This window comes from Cyanistes caeruleus, unplaced genomic scaffold (genome assembly GCF_971803275.1).
Source record: "Cyanistes caeruleus unplaced genomic scaffold, bCyaCae1.hap1.1 HAP1_SCAFFOLD_226, whole genome shotgun sequence".
Classification (NCBI taxonomy): Eukaryota; Metazoa; Chordata; class Aves; order Passeriformes; family Paridae; genus Cyanistes; species Cyanistes caeruleus.
Genome location: NW_028256009.1, coordinates 63,532 through 81,191, shown reverse-complemented (window position 1 = coordinate 81,191; position 17,660 = coordinate 63,532). Strand labels below are relative to the sequence as shown.

Here is a 17,660-nt window from a genome sequence, read left to right as displayed (position 1 = left end):
CCCCTGGCCCATCAAGGCCACTGACTTCGCCCCTGCGGCAGCACCACCCGAGCCAGTGGTAACTAGCGCAGGACATTGGTCTGCCGCGGCCGCAGGAGGCGGCGGGGGAGGGCCGGCTCCAGCCGCAGGCTCGGGTGATGCCCGGGAACCCGAGGCGGGGGGGGCTGGAGGCAGTTCAGCACAGCCCGCCTCCAGCGCCGGGAAGGACCGAGGCGCCGGTAGAGGCACAGCCTGCGAAGCCGCAGCACCGTCCTGCTCTGCTGCAAGGGGACAATCCAGGCTTGCAGGATGGGAATCCGGCAGCATGGGGCTGGCAGAACACGGCTTGGCATCGGCACCACTCGCAGAACCCGCCCCCACCCCCCACGAATCCGGCGCGGGGCGGGCAGCGCTCAGAACTGCCCCTAACAGCGTTTCTTCGGGGCGAAAGGTCCAAGAAGCGGTGCCAGCCGCTCCTCTGCTGGAAAAGCGTGCGCGGCCACCGGCGTGGAGCCCGGGCCCTGCCCGTCCCCCACCGCGGGGCAGGGCATGGCCCAGCCGCAGCAGGGACACGGGACCGGCCCTGAGGCATCCCCCAGGGTGGGCGCCGCCCCCCGTTCAAGCACCCCCCCATCGGTCTGTGCCAGGAGGGCACACGGAGGAGGCGAGTCCGCCCCGGGCTTCCACCGCCGGGGCATGGGCCGAGGCGGCGTTACACCCCCTGGGTCCGCAGCGCTCCCAACGGCCTGCTGGCAGGGATCATCCAACCCCGCCCCGGGCCTACACCGCCGGGGCGCCGGTCGAGGCGGGGTCACACCCACCGGTCCCGCGGCGGCCCCGTTCAACCCGTCGCACCTTCGCCAGATCCCGAGCAGCCGGAGCAGCCGGGGCTCATAACCGACCAGCAGAGCCTCAATCAGGGAATCGCCTAAAGGGTCCCAAGCTGACTGTGAAAAAATCGCTTCAACCACAGGGAAAAACCCCTCAATTCTCCCATACTCACACAATCGCTGAAAGTCAGCATATGAAACATCAATCCCTCTCTGATCAGACACCGCATGCCATATTTCCAGAACCAGGCCTTCGCTGAGAGAAAGCCCAAAACCATCCATAGCCACAGGCTAGACAGTACCCTGTAACACACGTGCAAGACACGTCGGGGTTCCCCAGATGTTACGGTTGAAGATGAATAGATCACATGGACACAGGTTGAGGTGTGGTGAAAGAAAGAGCAGAATTTATTTTTCCTCCCAGGATTTATAGGCTTCTGACCAAGGCCAGGGATTGGATGGTCAGGATAACACTTTCTCACTGCACTGGCCATGAGAGATGCCCATCACAAGACGTGTAACAGAAAGAATGTACACATATCTACGCTTACAGTTACTCTCCTGGGAAAGTCCTTAGAAAACTATGTCAGCAAGCTCAGAAGCTGAGTTTTCAGGGTGACAGTCTATCTCAAGGCCATTTTCATCTTGGGACATCACTTATCTTCCAGACTACATCCTGTACCTCAATTTTAACATGTAACATCTGTAAAGCGCTGCATCTGCCTTGTAACACTGATTCTTTTGATTGCTTCGAATAATAACTTCAATAACAGTTACTATTTAGTTAGGACAAATCAATTCCATTTACTGCAATCCCGCATTTCTCTTTTTGACCACATTGCTTTTAAAAAAAACCAACTTGAATCTTAGTATTTTTTCTATATTCTCAATAATCTCATTTTTTGCATTCACTTTATTTCCATTTCTAATTTCTTTAACATTTCTTGTGCTGCATCAAGTTTTTTCCACTCTCTCTCAAATTTGGTTAACATTTTTTTGAGCTATTATAGTTACTTTCTGTTCAGTATTCCTTGAATTACTGAATGGATTATGGAATCATACAAGGTAGAAACAATAATCTTAAGGTAAAACACAATATCAAAAATTTTAACTTTTTCCATTATGTACTTTATAAAGGTTATCTCACCAATCAGTCTTCAGAAGAGAATTCCATTTTTGAACAGGTACATGTGTTACTCTTTTAATTTCTTCAGCAATTTTCGTGATGGCTTCTCCATGATCATTTATTTCCACACAACATTCAGATTCATTAAACTTTCTACAAACTCCCCCTACTTCAGTTAACAGATAGTCCAGGCCCATTCTGTTTTGATCTACTCATGCTCGCATTTGTGAATGTTGCTTGGCCAGCAACTTTAGGGCAGTAGAGGTATGATTTAAAATGACTTTAACTACTGCTTGGAGCCTTATGAAGTGATTCAAAAGGTAACATATTCCTCCTGGACCTCAGTATAACGAAGAAGGAGGGTTGTATAACTCCTAAGGTACAGGATCTTTTCCACTTCTGAGGTAATTCCCTATACACTCTTGGCTCACAAATCCAATATATTATGTCAGGGGCTTTCCATTTGTTACTTGTTGTATCTGGTCATTCTCAATAGAATTTTAGGTCACTTATGGATTGCTAAGGGTTAGCTCCAAGACTTTTATACTAGCACAACTAGCCGATGGAGCCCCGGCCCAGCGGGGCTGTGGGGCGAGATGGCTCCGCGGCTCCCTGGACAGCAGCCAACCCTCTGCCCCTTCCAGAGCTCGGCACCAGCGGCTGCTGGCCGGGCCTCAGGGCTGGCCGGGCATGGGAGGCTGGGGCTGGCTGCAGGTAGCGCCCGGCCGAGGGGCAGAGCCCGCGCCAACCATTCCCTCCTGCCGCTCTCTCCAGCTGGCACAGGACAGGAACCGAGCGGCGGAGGACCTGCGCCGGGCCCTGCCGTACCTGCAGAGCCCACAGGAGCCCCTGCGAGCGGCGGCCATCAGGTTCATCGGTGAGCCACGAGCCCGGGCTCCCTCCCTGCCCCGCCACAGCTCGGCCCCGGCCCCGGCTGCTGCCCCGGCAGCGGCACCCGGGCCCCACTCCCTGGAGCCCCGCCTGCCCTCGGGGCTGCTGCTGCCGGCCTCTGGCAGCCGTGCCCTTGGGCTGAGTCAGGATGCGGCACGGGCCCGGGCTGAGCCCTGCCGGGGCGGGAGGGCGTGTGAGCACAGGGCTGGCAGCGCCGCTGGCAGGGAGCTGTGCCGCTGGGGCCCTGACAGGCTCTGTGTTCCCAGGGATGGCCGGGCGGCTCCTGAGGGGGCAGAAAGAAGACCTGCAGCTAATTTACAAATGTGAGTGAGGGCAGCGGGCTGTCAGCGGGGCTGCTGGGTGGAGCTGCAAGTCCTGGACTGTCTGCGAAGGTCTCTGCTCAATGTGCGGATGAGGGGCGGCGTGGGTGGATCACTCCGAGGTTTCACGTGGGGCATTCGTGGCCAGCAGCTTCGGGCTGATCCCCTTGGTCCCTGCTCCCTGCTGGCCATGGCAAGAGCCGGCTGGGATGGCCCTGGCCGGGGGCTCTCCGTGGGCCTCCGCAGGTCTGGGAATCTGACCGTGGCTCTGTTCATCTCTCTTCCAGCCCTTAAGAACGTGGTTTGTGACACCAGCCCTGCCATCGGAAACTTGGCAATTCAAACATTTTACATCACCCAGGCAGTAGAGACGGCTCGATATTCCATCTTGGAGAACCTGCAAGTTCAGCTGCGCAGGGCATGGAGGACACGGCCTCGTCTGTTGGGCCTCAGCTGGCTGCGCTGCTGGAGCTCTGCTGGCAACTGACCCGGCAGGCTCTGTCTGCTGGGGCCACCTGAACCAGCAGAGAATTTTTTTTGTTTCTTAAATATTGTTCTTTTCTTCTTTTCATTTTCTTTTAGGATATAAATATAGTATATATTATAATAGGCAGTCACTTCCCAAGACCTTTATCTTGCTGCCCATGGTGTACAGGGCATAGAGGAAGCGGGGAAAATGTGATTCCACTTGGGGAATCACAGCTCAGCAAGCTGCCCAGGCATGCAGTGGTGCAGGGAAAATGGCCAGAAACCCTTGGCCTTTGGTGGTTCTGCTGAAGGCACAAATCCTGTCTCAGCCAGGAAGCGCCGCCATCTGTGTCCTCGTGCCCGTGTGGTGCTGGCTGGGTTGCTGAGGGCTCCCACGTGCCTCTTGATCCTGCTCCTCTGGAGCTCCTGTGGGGCTGTGGCGCTGCTGCTGGTCCACGCTGGGGGAGACTCTGAGGGAACAGGGCACTGGGAGGCTGTAAATGGATGAGGGTCTGTGGAGGCCCAGGCGGGACAAAAGCGTGGGAAGGCGTGAGGGGCATGTGTGGAGGCTGGAGGCTCCAAAGGGGACAGGAGGCCCCTGAAAGGCCGGACCGGTGGGAAGACCTGAGGAATTGGGTGTCAGAGGGCATAAGCAGCCCCCGGGCAGCCACCTTTTTCCTGACAGCCGGCCGACCTGGCACTTCCCCAAAATGTCTCCCAGGCCTGCAGCAGAAGCCCTCGAGGCTGGGACAACACCCCTCCAGGAGGGTGCGGACAGCCCAAGGTGTGCCCAGGCTGGGCTGGCTGGGGACATGCAGGGCAGGGGGGTGCTGCCAGGCCACGGCCACTGGGTGCCTGCGATAAGGGGCAGTGGGCAGAGGCAGGGCTGGCCGCCAGCCCGGGCCCTCGCGGCTGCCCAGGACACGGTGCTGTGACTGAGGCTCCCCTGACACAGAGCTCGGGGTCCGCAGAGCTGCTGCCACCAAGGGGAGGGTGGTGATGTCTCCTCCAGCAGGGCTGCCCAGTCGCTGCTGCTGAAGCGACTCAGGAGCCCACAGAAACAGCAGCAGAGTGTGCACAGGAACAGCAGCAGAGTGTGCACAGAAACAGCAGCAGAGTGTGCACAGGAACAGCAGCAGCCCCAACGTTGGCACCTGCACAGTGAGGCGTCCGCAGCAGCCGGGTGCCAAACCGGGGGAGGCTGTGGGCACAGTTGCCTTTGGTTTGGCAGAAGGCTTCAGCAGAATTGGCCACAATGGCTTTCTCTTCACTTGCCAGCCTCACAGCAACGCTTGACAGCTTCAGCTGCAGCCTGTGCCCCTGACTGACTTGGATGGCCGTGCTTGAGGGCGGGCTCGCCTTCCACACTCAGGTGTCCCAAGGCAGCGGCATCAGCGCCATCGTGAGAGAGAGAGTAAGAGACTCTGATGGGACATGAGCCCTGTGCTGCAGCTGCCCTCCCTCTCTTCTGTCCAGGCACCTTAAAGACACATGAAACAAAATCCTGGACTTGCTTGGAACAAAGGAGTAAGCAGCATGCACTGAAAAAAAGCAGGGACTTACATGGCTTAGTTTTCCACTCCACTTGGAGAATCACAGAATCTCAGAACATTTTGTGTTGCAAAGTATCATAAACATCATCCACTTCCAACCACCCTGCCATGGGCACAGGTGGTGTGCAGACACAACTGTCACTAGAATTGGAAGAACACTTCTCCATGTTGACCTTTTCCTCTCCTGGATTTCAAGCAAAGATGAAAAAATCATCTGGTGAATCACAAATTAATATTGTAGCTCACAGAACTGGGAGCAGGAGTCTCCTGTGGCCCACGGTGTGTCCATTCAGCCATTGTTAGATCGTCCAGTTGGAGCTCAGCCCGGTGCAGCCCAGGCACAGGCACCAGGCTGGTCCATTTCAGCATCCCAAAGTCTTTGTGGCTCCCTGTGCACCCATTGCTTCCTGAATCCATTCTTGAATTCCCAGTTACTGCTGTGCAGGACATGAGAACACAGGAATAGCTTGTTTGGCTCATTCTTGTGTTTGCTGCTCCTGCCTAAAGGAATCATCAGGACTATATGCTGATGTCATGGTATAGCCCAACAGCAAAGACTTCTTCTGTAGTGTCTAAAACTAAAACCTTGTGTGACTGTTCAGACACTCTAAAATCCAGGGTGAAGATGACAGCTTTGGTATGAAGAATCCTAGAAATTTTGACATGTGATTTTTCTAGTCAAGGATTTGAATGCCAATGTGGAAACTACAAAAATCTTCAAACTGGTTTTCATTGGCAACCCCTTTGAAATGGCATCAGCACACCTACAGGGGACAGGGTATGACAGCGAGGACAGTACTTGGCAATTCATGGCTTCAAGTGTGGGAGATAAATATTTTGCCCGGGTTCAACCTGAAGTTCAAGTTTTCCCAGGATTTTGATTGATTGGTCATTGCAGGTCAATTTAATAAATGCAAAAGGATGGAAAAGCACAATTTCTGGAGATTGTGCACTAGGGAGAAAATAGGAAGAAAACCTTGAAAACAGTCGGCAGGCTTTGGAAAAATTCTAAAAAGATGTGGGCTTTGGCTGCCCTCTGGCACAGAAGCCCCCCAGGGGTACAGGTCTCTGGGGCAGGAGACGAGTGCCAGCACTGCCAGGGCTCGGGTGGGGTGGCAGGTCTGCCTTGGCGGGGACTCTGCCACACCTGCTGATTTCAGTGCTGGCCGGGGCCCCAGGGCTCAGAGCAGCATTCGTGCCCTGGCCCACACGTTCCTTGTCTGTGTCACACCTGCAGGTTTAGAATGGCCACCAGCTGGGACGTGTCCCAAGGAGGCCGTGCCAGCTTCTGTGCAAGGCCCCGTGCCCTTCCTGCTGCGGCTGCGTCGGCAGCCCTGGGGGCTCCTTCTGCTGCCCTGAGCCTGCAGAGCAGGGCAGCGTTGGCTGATGGTTTGAGGCATTCCTAAAGATCCTGTTGGGCTGTCTTAGACCCTTTGGGCAAGAGATTCCTCCCAACCTGGGCCATTTTTGGGGGGATGGGGGCAGGGGGAACCAGGGCAGCTGGCAGGGTGCGTGAGGGCCCTTTGTGACATATGGTCACCATGGGATGGAAAGGACAGGGTGTCAGAGGGCCCTTTGTGACATGTGGTGGCATAGGAGCTGGCGGTGACAGGACCACGCCACAGTGCTCGGTGCACGCGACGGGACAGGACGCGTCAGAGCGGTGCTGTGAGGAGCCCCCGCACAGCACACTCGTTTGTGTCGGACCCGGAGCTTTTCCGAAGCGTTATTCCAACAGGTGACCTCGAGGCCAGACCACAGGGCTTGCTGACCTGTGGCCTTGCCGAGGCTTCTTTCTTAAGGTTCTGTCAAGGGCAGACCGTGGGACTTGGTGACCCGGGGCTTTTCCGAGGTGTCGCCCATCCCTGCAGTCACTGCCCTTGAGACCAGACCTCAAATCTTGACGAGGAGCCTCCTGTCCTTGTGGCAGGAGCCCTCAAGACACAAGTGCACGACTTGCTGTCCTGCCGTCTTGCCAGGACTTGAGTCTTGCAGGTGCCTTCCAGGCACGACTGCAGCACTTGCTGACCTGTGGCCTTGCCGAGGCTTCTCAAGGTTCTCTCAAGGCAGACCGTGGGATTTGGTGACCCAGAGCTTTTCCGAGGTGTCGCCCATCCCTGCAGTCACTGCCCTTGAGACCAGACCTCAAACCTTGACGAGGAGCCTCCTGTCCTTGTGGCAGGAGCCCTCAAGACACAAGTGCAGGACTCGCTGTCCTGCCGTCTTGCCCGGACTTGAGTCTTGCAGGTGCCTTCCAGGCACGACTGCAGGACTTGCTGACTCGGAGCTTTTCCGAGCCATCTCTCCTGCAAGTAGCTATAAATCCAGTCCCTGCCATGGAGCAGCGACCCCCAAGAGTGCCCAAGTTGGCCTGGGTTGAGGAGGAGGAGGAAGGAGAAGGCCCTGGAGCTGTCCTGGCACAGGAGACTGAAGAGGTGCAGGAGTTCCAGGCACCACGGGAGGGTGAGTTGCAGAGCTCGGCCTTAGGGCTAGCGCCTGTTGCCAGCTTGGCCCCATCCCATTGCATGCCATGCCATCCCCTGGTGCTGTTCCTATGGAAAGGATGGGAGAGTGTTGAAGATGATATGGAGCAGCAACCCCCAAGAATGCCCAAGCTGGCCTGGGTGCAGGAGGAGGAGGAGGAAGAGGAAGAAGGCCCTGGAGCTGCCCCAGCACCAGAGACCGAAGAGGTGCAGCAGTTCCGGCCGCTGGAGGAGGGTGAGTGGCAGAGCTGGGCCACAGGGCTGGTGCCTGCGGCCATCTTGGCCCCATCCCATCCCATTGCATCCCATCTCATCCCATCCCACCCTGTCCTGTGGAGACACACCCATGGACAGCATAAAAGAGGGGCTGGGGCTGCCCCCCCAGCAGTGGCCGTGCTCCATCCCCTGGGGCATCCGCGGGGCTGTCCCTGCCTGGGGATCGCAGGGCTGGGCTGCGTTCTCCGGCCTCTCCCGCAGCCCCTCAGCTCTGGCTGCTCTTTGCCAGATGCAGCCATGGCCCAGACACAAGAGCAGGACCTTGGCGGTGGCCTCTTCCGCAGAACAGCGCAGGTACCTGCAGCCATCCCCAACTGGGCTGGGCCTGCTGGCACTGCTCAGCCCAGCAGCACGCCTGGAGCACTCCATGGAACATCCCCGATGTTTCTGTCTCCCGCCCTTCTCCTACAGCTGGTTTGCAGCTTCATCAAGAGAATTCGGGAAGAAGGGACCAGCGCCATGGCCACTGGGCTCAGACCTTATTCATACATCTTCAACACCAAGGCCACTGCTGCCCTGCTGGATATGCTTGTAGAGGAGGGTTTTTACAGTCAAAAGCAAGTAAGCAGCCTGTGGCCAGGGTTTGATCCTCCAGGGATCGCTTGGCCTCCCAAGCCACGCTTGCTGATCACTCGAAGCCTTTGAGGCCATTGCAGCGTGCTGAGAAGGGAAGCACTTCTCTGGGGAAGCTGGGGACATTCCTGACTCCCTGTGGCAGCTTTCCAAGTCTCCCCTTGTGCTTTCTCCAGGTGCCTGCCATGGTGAGGTACATCCACCAGTGGCTCATGGCCAATCAGTTCTCTGAGCACAGGCTGAACAGGACCCTGCTGGATCTGAGCGAGGCACAGCCCGCTGACGTGGTCATTGCTCTCCTGCGTGTGGCCCCAACGTGTGACAGGTACGGGGCCCACGTGCCCAGAGGGCTCAGGGCTCCTCAGCCCATCAGCCTGCACAGCCTGGCCCAGGTGTCTGACCAACAGAGACTTCCAGGGTCCTGTCTACCTGGGACCTTTCCCAGCCCTGCTACATCGGTCCCCGAGCCTGCTGCCATGCCATGGCCCTCAGGGCCCTGTCCCCACAGGGCTGGGCTGCCTGGCTGCTGCTGCTGGCGAGGGGCAGCAGGCAGAGGCAGAGCTGGCAGCAAGCTCAGCTCCCCCCCACTGCTGCCCAGGCCACGGGGATGTGTCTGAGACCCCCATGAGACAGAGCTGTCGCCCCGCAGAGCTGCTATGACCATGTGGAAGACCATCTTGTGCTCGCCCAGGACAGCGGAGCGGGCATACCGGATAGTCCTCGATGTGCTGGGGAACTGGCCAGAGCACAGCACGCGCACCTCTGATGGAGACAACACGGGTGTCTTTGCCCTGGCTGTGAGTTTCTGCAACTGGCCTTTGCTCAGCCCATGGCAAGCCACCTCTTCAGCAGCTCTGTTTCCTCCTTCCCCAACTGCATCTCCCTGCCTCAGGCACTGGGCTGAAACCTGGCCTAGGGGCAGCTTCAGGGGCACCAGGCGTGGAGCTCCCCAGGGGTTTCCCCTGACCGCTCCCTGCCACACTCAGGCCCTGCCACCCGCACACCTCGGCACTGAGCGCTGTCTCAGGGTTCTCTGTCCTCTGCAGGCAACTGTGCTGATGTGGAAGATCCTTCAGATGCCCTGCGTCCCACATGTAGTGACGGTGCATTTCCCCCGCCTCTTTGTGCATCTGCTCTTCCAAGTGTTCTTCAGCACTTTGGAGATGCCAGAGGATCTCAATGCCTTCTGGAAGGGATGCCAGGAGCAACACGGCCTTGCCATCAGCCCCAACAGGTGCTCTATCCCACTCCTCCTGTCCCTGCCATGTCTCCACGGCAGGAGCCAGTGCTCCCAGCGTGACCTGGGCTTTGCTGTGCACACAGCTTTGCAGTGCAGGCCCTGAAGTCCCTGCTGTGCCAAATGCATCGTGAGGAAGTGGTGGTGGAAATGGAACACAAGCGTGGCTGGGACAAGCTGCTCTCTGCTGACACCCACCACTATGCCGTGGGTCTGCTGGCCAGGTGAGATCCCCTTCTCCCCACTGCCTCTGGCATTTGTGCCCCGTGCTGAGGTTGCCCAACACAGTCCCCACTGTCGTGGGCCAGAGGGCCTCGTCACCGAGGGACGGCTAGGGAGACTGGAAAAGGCTGGGAAAGGAGGGTGCCCACAAGGAGTCACCTCCCCAAGGGCCCAGGTCCCCTATCCTTGCAGGATGGTGCTCAAAGATCTGAACTCTGTCAATCAGTCCTGGGAGATGTTTGTCCTCCCAGCTCACAGTCTGGGCTACTTTTTCACCCTGGCAGGGAGATGTCGTCTGCCTCTATCCCCTTGTGTTCCCGCATCGTTCCCTACCTGCTCCAGCTGCTCAGCACACAGGAGGCACGCTGGGATCTGCCTGCCCTGGCATTCCTTGTGGAGGTGAGCCTGATGGCCAAAAGTGCCTCCCTGCAGAGCTGCCTGCCACCTCTCTGCCCTCTCATAGCTGCAGCTGCCTGGGACGGTGCCCATGCCTTGTGCTGCTGCCCGGGCCCTGTTTCCTGTCTTGTTTCTGGGCTCCTGCCGGCTGCCTCCCCTGTCACTGCCCTGTGCCTTTCAGATCCTGGACTACCTGGACTTGAGCAAACGCAGCACTAACAGAGTCCTGGAAATCTTCTCAAGGCACCTGCGGAGCGAGAGCAGGGACAAGCGTCACCTGGCGCTCAGGGCCCTTTTCAAGTTGATTGACGATCCCTCGATGGTGAGAAGTGGGCAGTGGCTGAAGCTGCGCCGGGAAACGCAGTCCCTTGGGCTCGGCTGGGCTTCGGGCCCCGAGGCAGCTGCTGCCAGCTCTCCTGCCTCCTGCTTCTTCCTGAGTGCTTTGGGACAGGCCTTTGGCCTCTTGGCCCTGTGGCAGCAGGGTGGCGTTTCACAGACTTGTCTTCCACACAGGCTGAAAAAATGCGGAGCCTGACTGAAAGTCTTGTAGATTTCCTGTGGGATGCAGATGGAGAGATAGTCAGGATGACAGTCGTGGTGCTCAGCTTTATCGTCTTGGACAAGGACATGCTGATACCCAGCCCCATTGCCCTGCAGCTGGCTGAGGCGCTCCTGCCACTCTTTGACCACGTAAGGCTCTGTGCCCCCAGCCGAGGCCACTGGCTGCTGCCCAGACACTTGGTGCCCTGGGGATTCTCAGGCCTGCGCCCTGCTGAGCCCCATGCAGACAGGGCTGAGGTCTTTTTTCCTTCCTTCCTTTCATATAGAATAATAGCCAGGTGCAGCTGGTGTCCATATTATTCTTCCGATCATTGATGACTCTTCTAACAGAAAAGGAAAAAAAGGCCCTGAAGTCACACGTGCACCACAGCCTGCTGCCTCTCTTCTTCCACTGCCATGACGAGAACCAGCAGGTGGCAGAGGTGAGGATTCCTGGGCTGCTGCTGTCACCCGGGGAGGGGGCTCGGCCGCCTCCTGCCCTGGCACCTTGCCGGCTGCAGCCTCCTCCTGGCCTTGGCACACGAATGCGGGCGGGTCCTGTGTCCTGACTTGTGGGGCCATCTGCGGGTCTCTGCTGCTCTCCAGGCTTCTTGGGCAACGCTGCTTTGTGCGTCCGAGTTCCTGAAGAGGAGAGATCTTGAAAGACCTGTGAAAAAGAAGAAGCTGTGGATGATCACCGAGTGCCTGGTAAGGACGGCTTGGAAGGCCCAGCCTCAGCCTGGAGAAGCCCCCTGTCCCCAGCGCTCGGTGTGTGGGGCTGGCAGCTGCGCCCCTGCCCAGTGCCGCCCCCGGGGGCCGCACGGCTTCTTCTTCAGGCTCCTGTGGTCCCGAGCCTGGTTCCGATGGAGCCCCGATCCACTGGGGCTGCAGGGCAGGGCGGCACCGCGGCTCCCTGGGCAGCAGCCGGCCCTCTGCCCCTTGCAGAGCTCGGCGCCAGCGGCTGCTGGCCGGGCCTCAGGGTTGGCCGGGCAGGCAGCGCCTGGCCGAGGGGCAGAGCCCGCGCCTACCCTTCCCTCCTGCCGCTCTCTCCAGCTGGCACAGGAGAGGAACCGAGCGGCGGAGGACCTGCGTCGGGCCCTGCCGTACCTGCAGAGCCCACAGGAGCCCCTGCGAGCGGCGGCCATCAGGTTCATCGGTGAGCCACGAGCCCGGGCTCCCTTTCCGCCCCGCCACAGCTCGGCCCCGGCCCCGACTGCTGCCCCGGCAGCGGCACCCGGGCCCCACGCCCTGGAGCCCTGCCTCCCCTCGGGGCTGCTGCTGCCGGCCTCTGGCAGCCGTGCCCTTGGGCTGAGTCAGGATGCGGCACGGGCCCGGGCTGAGCCCTGCCGGGGCGGGAGGGCGTGTGAGCACAGGGCTGGCAGCGCCGCTGGCAGGGAGCTGTGCCGCTGGGGCCCTGACAGGCTCTGTGTTCCCAGGAATGGCCGGGCGGCTCCTGAGGGGGCAGAAAGAAGACCTGCAGCTAATTTACAAATGTGAGTGAGGGCAGCGGGCTGTCAGCGGGGCTGCTGGGTGGAGCTGCAAGTCCTGGACTGTCTGCGAAGGTCTCTGCTCAATGTGCGGATGAGGGGCGGCGTGGGTGGATCACTCCGAGGTTTCACGTGGGGCATTCGTGGCCAGCAGCTTCGGGCTGATCCCCTTGGTCCCTGCTCCCTGCTGGCCATGGCAAGAGCCGGCTGGGATGGCCCTGGCCGGGGGCTCTCCGTGGGCCTCCGCAGGTCTGGGAATCTGACCGTGGCTCTGTTCATCTCTCTTCCAGCCCTTAAGAACGTGGTTTGTGACACCAGCCCTGCCATCGGAAACCTGGCAATTCAAACATTTTACATCACCCAGGCAGTAGAGACGGCTCGATATTCCATCTTGGAGAACCTGCAAGTTCAGCTGCGCAGGGCATGGAGGACACGGCCTCGTCTGTTGGGCCTCAGCTGGCTGCGCTGCTGGAGCTCTGCTGGCAACTGACCCGGCAGGCTCTGTCTGCTGGGGCCACCTGAACCAGCAGAGAATTTTTTTTGTTTCTTAAATATTGTTCTTTTCTTCTTTTCATTTTCTTTTAGGATATAAATATAGTATATATTATAATAGGCAGTCACTTCCCAAGACCTTTATCTTGCTGCCCATGGTGTACAGGGCATAGAGGAAGCGGGGAAAATGTGATTCCACTTGGGGAATCACAGCTCAGCAAGCTGCCCAGGCATGCAGTGGTGCAGGGAAAATGGCCAGAAACCCTTGGCCTTTGGTGGTTCTGCTGAAGGCACAAACCCTGTCTCAGCCAGGAAGCGCCGCCATCTGTGTCCTCGTGCCCGTGTGGTGCTGGCTGGGTTGCTGAGGGCTCCCACGTGCCTCTTGATCCTGCTCCTCTGGAGCTCCTGTGGGGCTGTGGCGCTGCTGCCGGGCTGCACTGGGGGAGACTCTGAGGGAACAGGGCACTGGGAGGCTGTAAATGGATGAGGGTCTGTGGAGGCCCAGGCGAGACAAAAGCGTGGGAAGGCGTGAGGGGCATGTGTGGAGGCTGGAGGCTCCAAAGGGGACAGGAGGCCCCTGAAAGGCTGGACCGGTGGGAAGACCTGAGGAATTGGGTGTCAGAGGGCATAAGCAGCCCCCGGGCAGCCACCTTTTTCCTGACAGCCGGCCGACCTGGCACTTCCCCAGAATGTCTCCCAGGCCTGCAGCAGAAGCCCTCGAGGCTGGGACAACACCCCTCCAGGAGGGTGTGGACAGCCCAAGGTGTGCCCAGGCTGGGCTGGCTGGGGACATGCAGGGCAGGGGGGTGCTGCCGGCCCATGGCCACTGGGTGCCTGCGATAAGGGGCAGTGGGCAGAGGCAGGGCTGGCCGCCAGCCCGGGCCCTCGCGGCTGCCCAGGACACGGTGCTGTGACTGAGGCTCCCCTGACACAGAGCTCGGGGTCCGCAGAGCTGCTGCCACCAAGGGGAGGGTGGTGATGTCTCCTCCAGCAGGGCTGCCCAGTCGCTGCTGCTGAAGCGACTCAGGAGCCCACAGAAACAGCAGCAGAGTGTGCACAGGAACAGCAGCAGAGTGTGCACAGGAACAGCAGCAGCCCCAACGTCGGCACCTGCACAGTGAGGCGTCTGCAGCAGCTGAGTGCCAAACAGGGGGAGGCTGTGGGCACAGTTGCCTTTGGTTTGGCAAAAGGCTTCAGCAGAATTGACCACAATGGCTTTCTCTTCACTTGCCAGCCTCACAGCAACTCTTGGCAGCTTCAGCTGCAGCCTGTGCCCCTGACTGACTTGGATGGCCGTGCTTGAGGGCGGGCTCGCCTTCCACCTGTCATGTGTTGTTGTAGTGCGTCTAAAAATCTTGGTATCTCCCAAGAGTAAAACTCACCTCTGTTTTGTGTAATGTTAGTTCCTACCTGAGAACCTTCTCCCTTCCCCCTTCCCATTGGCTGTGACCTCTCTGTATCCCCCGATCACCCCCACCCCTTTGTATAAGAGATAAGATCCAGGGCATTTCTGTCTCTTTCTTGCCCCGGATGGACGACAGACAATAAACCTGCAATTTGGATTATTCCAGCAAGTTTGGGCCTCCTGTGTCTAGATACTTTGAGTCCGTGTTGTATCCACTTATCCCTCCGGCCCCTGTTCCCCAGGGAGAAGGGGCAGGGAGAGAGAGAGTTACACCCCTTGCTCCTGCAGAGGGGCAGGGAGAGGGGTGTCCCGGCCCTGCCTCCCGATGGGGGGGTGCCAGCCTACCGAGCCTGGCGTGGCAGGGTGCGGGCCCCCGCCTGGCTCCTGCAGGGGAGGAGCTGGGTCTCTCCACAGGCTTGGTGAGGGAATGGAGCCCCCAGAGCCCGGCGTGGGGGGGTGCAGGCAGAGAGACCCAGGGAATACCAGCCCTGGAGAAGATGAAGGTATGCTAACAGCGGCTCCTGTAGTATACAATAGCAGCTGATATTCAAGTCAGTTATGTTAATATTAACCAGCTGCCATCTGATAGTTTCTTACAGTTTGTAGATCGACTGAGACTACAGATACAGAGACAAGTTAAAGAACCAGTGGCCCAGACAGAACTGCTTCAAGAAATGGCCCAAAGAAATGCCAACGACGCTTGTCGTAGAGCAATTCTGAGTCTACCTATTAACCCTCCACCCACCATAGCAGATATGATTGAAGCCATGTGCCCAGAAAGCAGTCTTGTACAGCGTACACGGCAAGAAACCAGGCAACCCAAGGACAGTGGCAGCAGTGACACCAGGAATGAATAAGCCACAGATGTCACCAGAACAGCTGCAGCACATCGTCTGTTTCCAGTGCAAGAGGCCAGGACATTTTGCAAGGAACTGTCCTCAAACCCAGCAACAAGGGAAACACTAGAAAGAAGCTCTAGCCAGTCAACCAAGAAACTAAAGTCTCAGCGCTTTTCTGTCAAGCGCAGAGACATAAAAATGACAGACCTGAAGCAGAAAAAAGACTCTATTTTAATGGGAAAAGGGGAGGAAAGGGAGCGGGCTGAGAGGCTGCAGAAATATAATTGTGAGGAACGTTTGCCTAATAAGGTCTGGCAACCGCAAAAGTGATTCAGTAAGTGATTTGTAACTTGTCATGAGGTGACTTTACCTTTAAGGTGGTTTTAAGAGCTAAGGAAGTTGAAGCTGCTGGTGGCTGATGAGAGTCTTTTCTTCTGACCAATTATCGGTCATTACTGGGAATTGACAGCAGTTTTGACCATTGAAAAGGGAGATCAACTTGTGAACCCTACCTTAAGATGTAAAGTCAGAGCACTCTTGGGCTCTTTGTTTCCTGGCTGTGAAAGGTAACAGAGCTCCAGGCCTCCCGTTCTCTGCCCGGCCATGTGGCCGGGCGGGGGCTGGGCTGGACCCAGCGGCTCTCGGCCGGGAGATGGGGGCTTGCGGGGGGCTTTCCCCGGGCTCTGGCCAAGCCAAGCCGATCTCTGGCTCGGCTGCAGGTTTTGCTGTGACTAAATTTACTAGAGACTGCCGAGTGAAGAAAGAAAGAGGCTCTGAACCTGCGGCGGGCTAAGGCGGCGACTACACTTTCCAGAACAGCCATGAGGAATCTTCTATCAATGACAGCTCCAGCTGCTGCACTGACAGAAGTCACAGAACCATCTACAAAGCCTGGGCAAGATTTTAACCCTTTCATTACCCAGATGAGACTTGCAGATTAATCTTTTTATCCAGAGAGGGAAAAAGAGAGTGATCAACATGAAAAGAGACTTTATAAACTACCAGTGACAGAAAAGAAAAGAAGCTTCAGAAAAGGTAGAGAATAAGGAGGTGCTTTAATTAAGATGAAATATTTTTCTGTTCAAGTTATGGAGATGGACAATAAAGTCCTGAAAGAACTCCTTTAATTCATGATAGAGTATGTAGGGGGGAATAAAGTGTTCAAAGTGTAAATTTTGAGTAAAAAGTAGAGTAATTGTGGTACAGTGAAGTGCTGGAGGATTTGAAGCCTTAAGAGGCAATGAGAAAACTGTTTTCTAGTGAAGCTTACAGAGACAGATGAAGAAGACTTTTGCTTTTGAATAACTCGTCCTTAAAATGCCATCCCTAGACTCATGGCCCATACACACTTCAGAGTGATGTGAAATGGGAGGAGTGAGCTCTGATAACAGCAGTTCTGGGCAGCTGACATCAGGGCAATAGAAAACTATAACAGAAGTAGTTTTCTAGTGAGAAACTCCATAAATTAACAGAAAGAGACTTCTGTTTCTCTACAAAGACTGGTGAAAAAACTGTAGCAGGAATTGGGACTGTTCTAACCATCCAAGTTCCAAAGTTTTTGTCTCTGTGGTCATGTGAACAAGGGAATAGTGGGTAGTGGGGGATAAAAAAGGTTTTTTTGGAAGTTTATTCTGTTGTTCTTATTACTGTAGTTTGTGAATAAACGTTCTTTATTCCTTTTAAGTTTTATGCCTGTTTTGCTCTTGTTCTAATCCATATCTCACAGCAAGAAATAAGTAATTTTCTTAGTTACTGGTTTAAAACCACGACATAACTTCTAAAGCTTTTTGTTTCAGATCTGATCGTTGGACTGTCATTGGAGTAGACTTGCAGGATAATTCACAAGACCCGTCTGGACTGGATAGTAGGTATTTTGCTATTGGAGACACAGCACATTCACCAATAGAGATTGAGGTGGCTCCCATGACAATTAAGGGAGACCTAACACACCTCACTCTCTTAGCTAGGTGCCCTCAACCACCTTTCTATGTAGACAAAGGGCAGGTAATAGCCCAGGTGATCCCTGTTCCAACAGAAATCCCAGTAGATGACAAAGCACCAGGAGTCTACTGGGCAGAAGTAGTGGGTGAAGACAAACCCATTATGGGATGGAACTTAACACATAAATCAGAACATCTCCATGTAGAAGGGTTAATTGATACTGGGGCAGATGTGACTATCATACCTGAAAAGGTGTGGCCCTCACATTGGGAACTGTAACCCATGGCAGGAAAAATACAGGGTGTTGGAGGAATGAAACTGGCTAAAATTGCTAAAGGTATCGTCCAGATTGAAGGTCCGGAGGGTAGGTTAGCTAGTGTCCGACCTTTTGTTATTGACTACAAGTGCCCGCTGTGGGGAAGAGACACCATGTCCCAGTGGGGAGTGAAATTATCAATTCCTGAGACACCTCTGGATTTTTGATGGAGGCCACTGTAGAGTGTCCGGTCCAAAAGTTATCTTGGTGTCCTGGTTTAGGGCAGATTTGGGAGAAAACCTCCAGTGGGGCTCCCCCAGGGAAGCAAACCCACGTGGCCCTTTTC

At 56.5% G+C, this 17,660-nt stretch overlaps 1 protein-coding gene and 1 long non-coding RNA gene across 2 annotated transcripts; both read left to right on the top strand.

Moving 5' to 3' along the window:
• Positions 1 to 2,752: 2,752 nt before the first annotated feature.
• On the top strand, positions 2,753 to 6,131 carry LOC147645581 (uncharacterized). The gene is made up of 3 exons (XR_015282284.1): positions 2,753 to 2,812; positions 3,093 to 3,149; positions 3,434 to 6,131. It is a non-coding gene; the product is annotated as an uncharacterized LOC147645581 (long non-coding RNA).
• Positions 6,132 to 9,132: 3,001 nt separating this feature from the next.
• LOC111945054 (maestro heat-like repeat-containing protein family member 7) lies at positions 9,133 to 13,009 on the top strand. The gene is made up of 9 exons (XM_086874456.1): positions 9,133 to 9,960; positions 10,243 to 10,357; positions 10,536 to 10,676; positions 10,868 to 11,044; positions 11,182 to 11,337; positions 11,501 to 11,602; positions 11,948 to 12,050; positions 12,331 to 12,387; positions 12,672 to 13,009. Exons 1-9 carry the CDS (start codon positions 9,860 to 9,862, stop codon positions 12,869 to 12,871), a joined length of 1,152 nt encoding a protein of 383 aa, XP_086730582.1. The 5' UTR covers positions 9,133 to 9,859; the 3' UTR covers positions 12,872 to 13,009.
• Positions 13,010 to 17,660: the final 4,651 nt, after the last annotated feature.

Excerpts from the sequence above, each read along its gene's own strand:
- LOC111945054 (XM_086874456.1), top strand. The coding sequence starts at position 9,860 with ATGCATCGTGAGGAAGTGGTGGTGGAAATGGAACACAAGCGTGGCTGG. Across the intron at positions 11,045-11,181 it reads TCCTGCCACTCTTTGACCAC|AATAATAGCCAGGTGCAGCT; the intron begins GTAAGGCTCTGT and ends CCTTTCATATAG. Across the intron at positions 12,388-12,671 it reads CCTGCAGCTAATTTACAAAT|CCCTTAAGAACGTGGTTTGT; the intron begins GTGAGTGAGGGC and ends TCTCTCTTCCAG.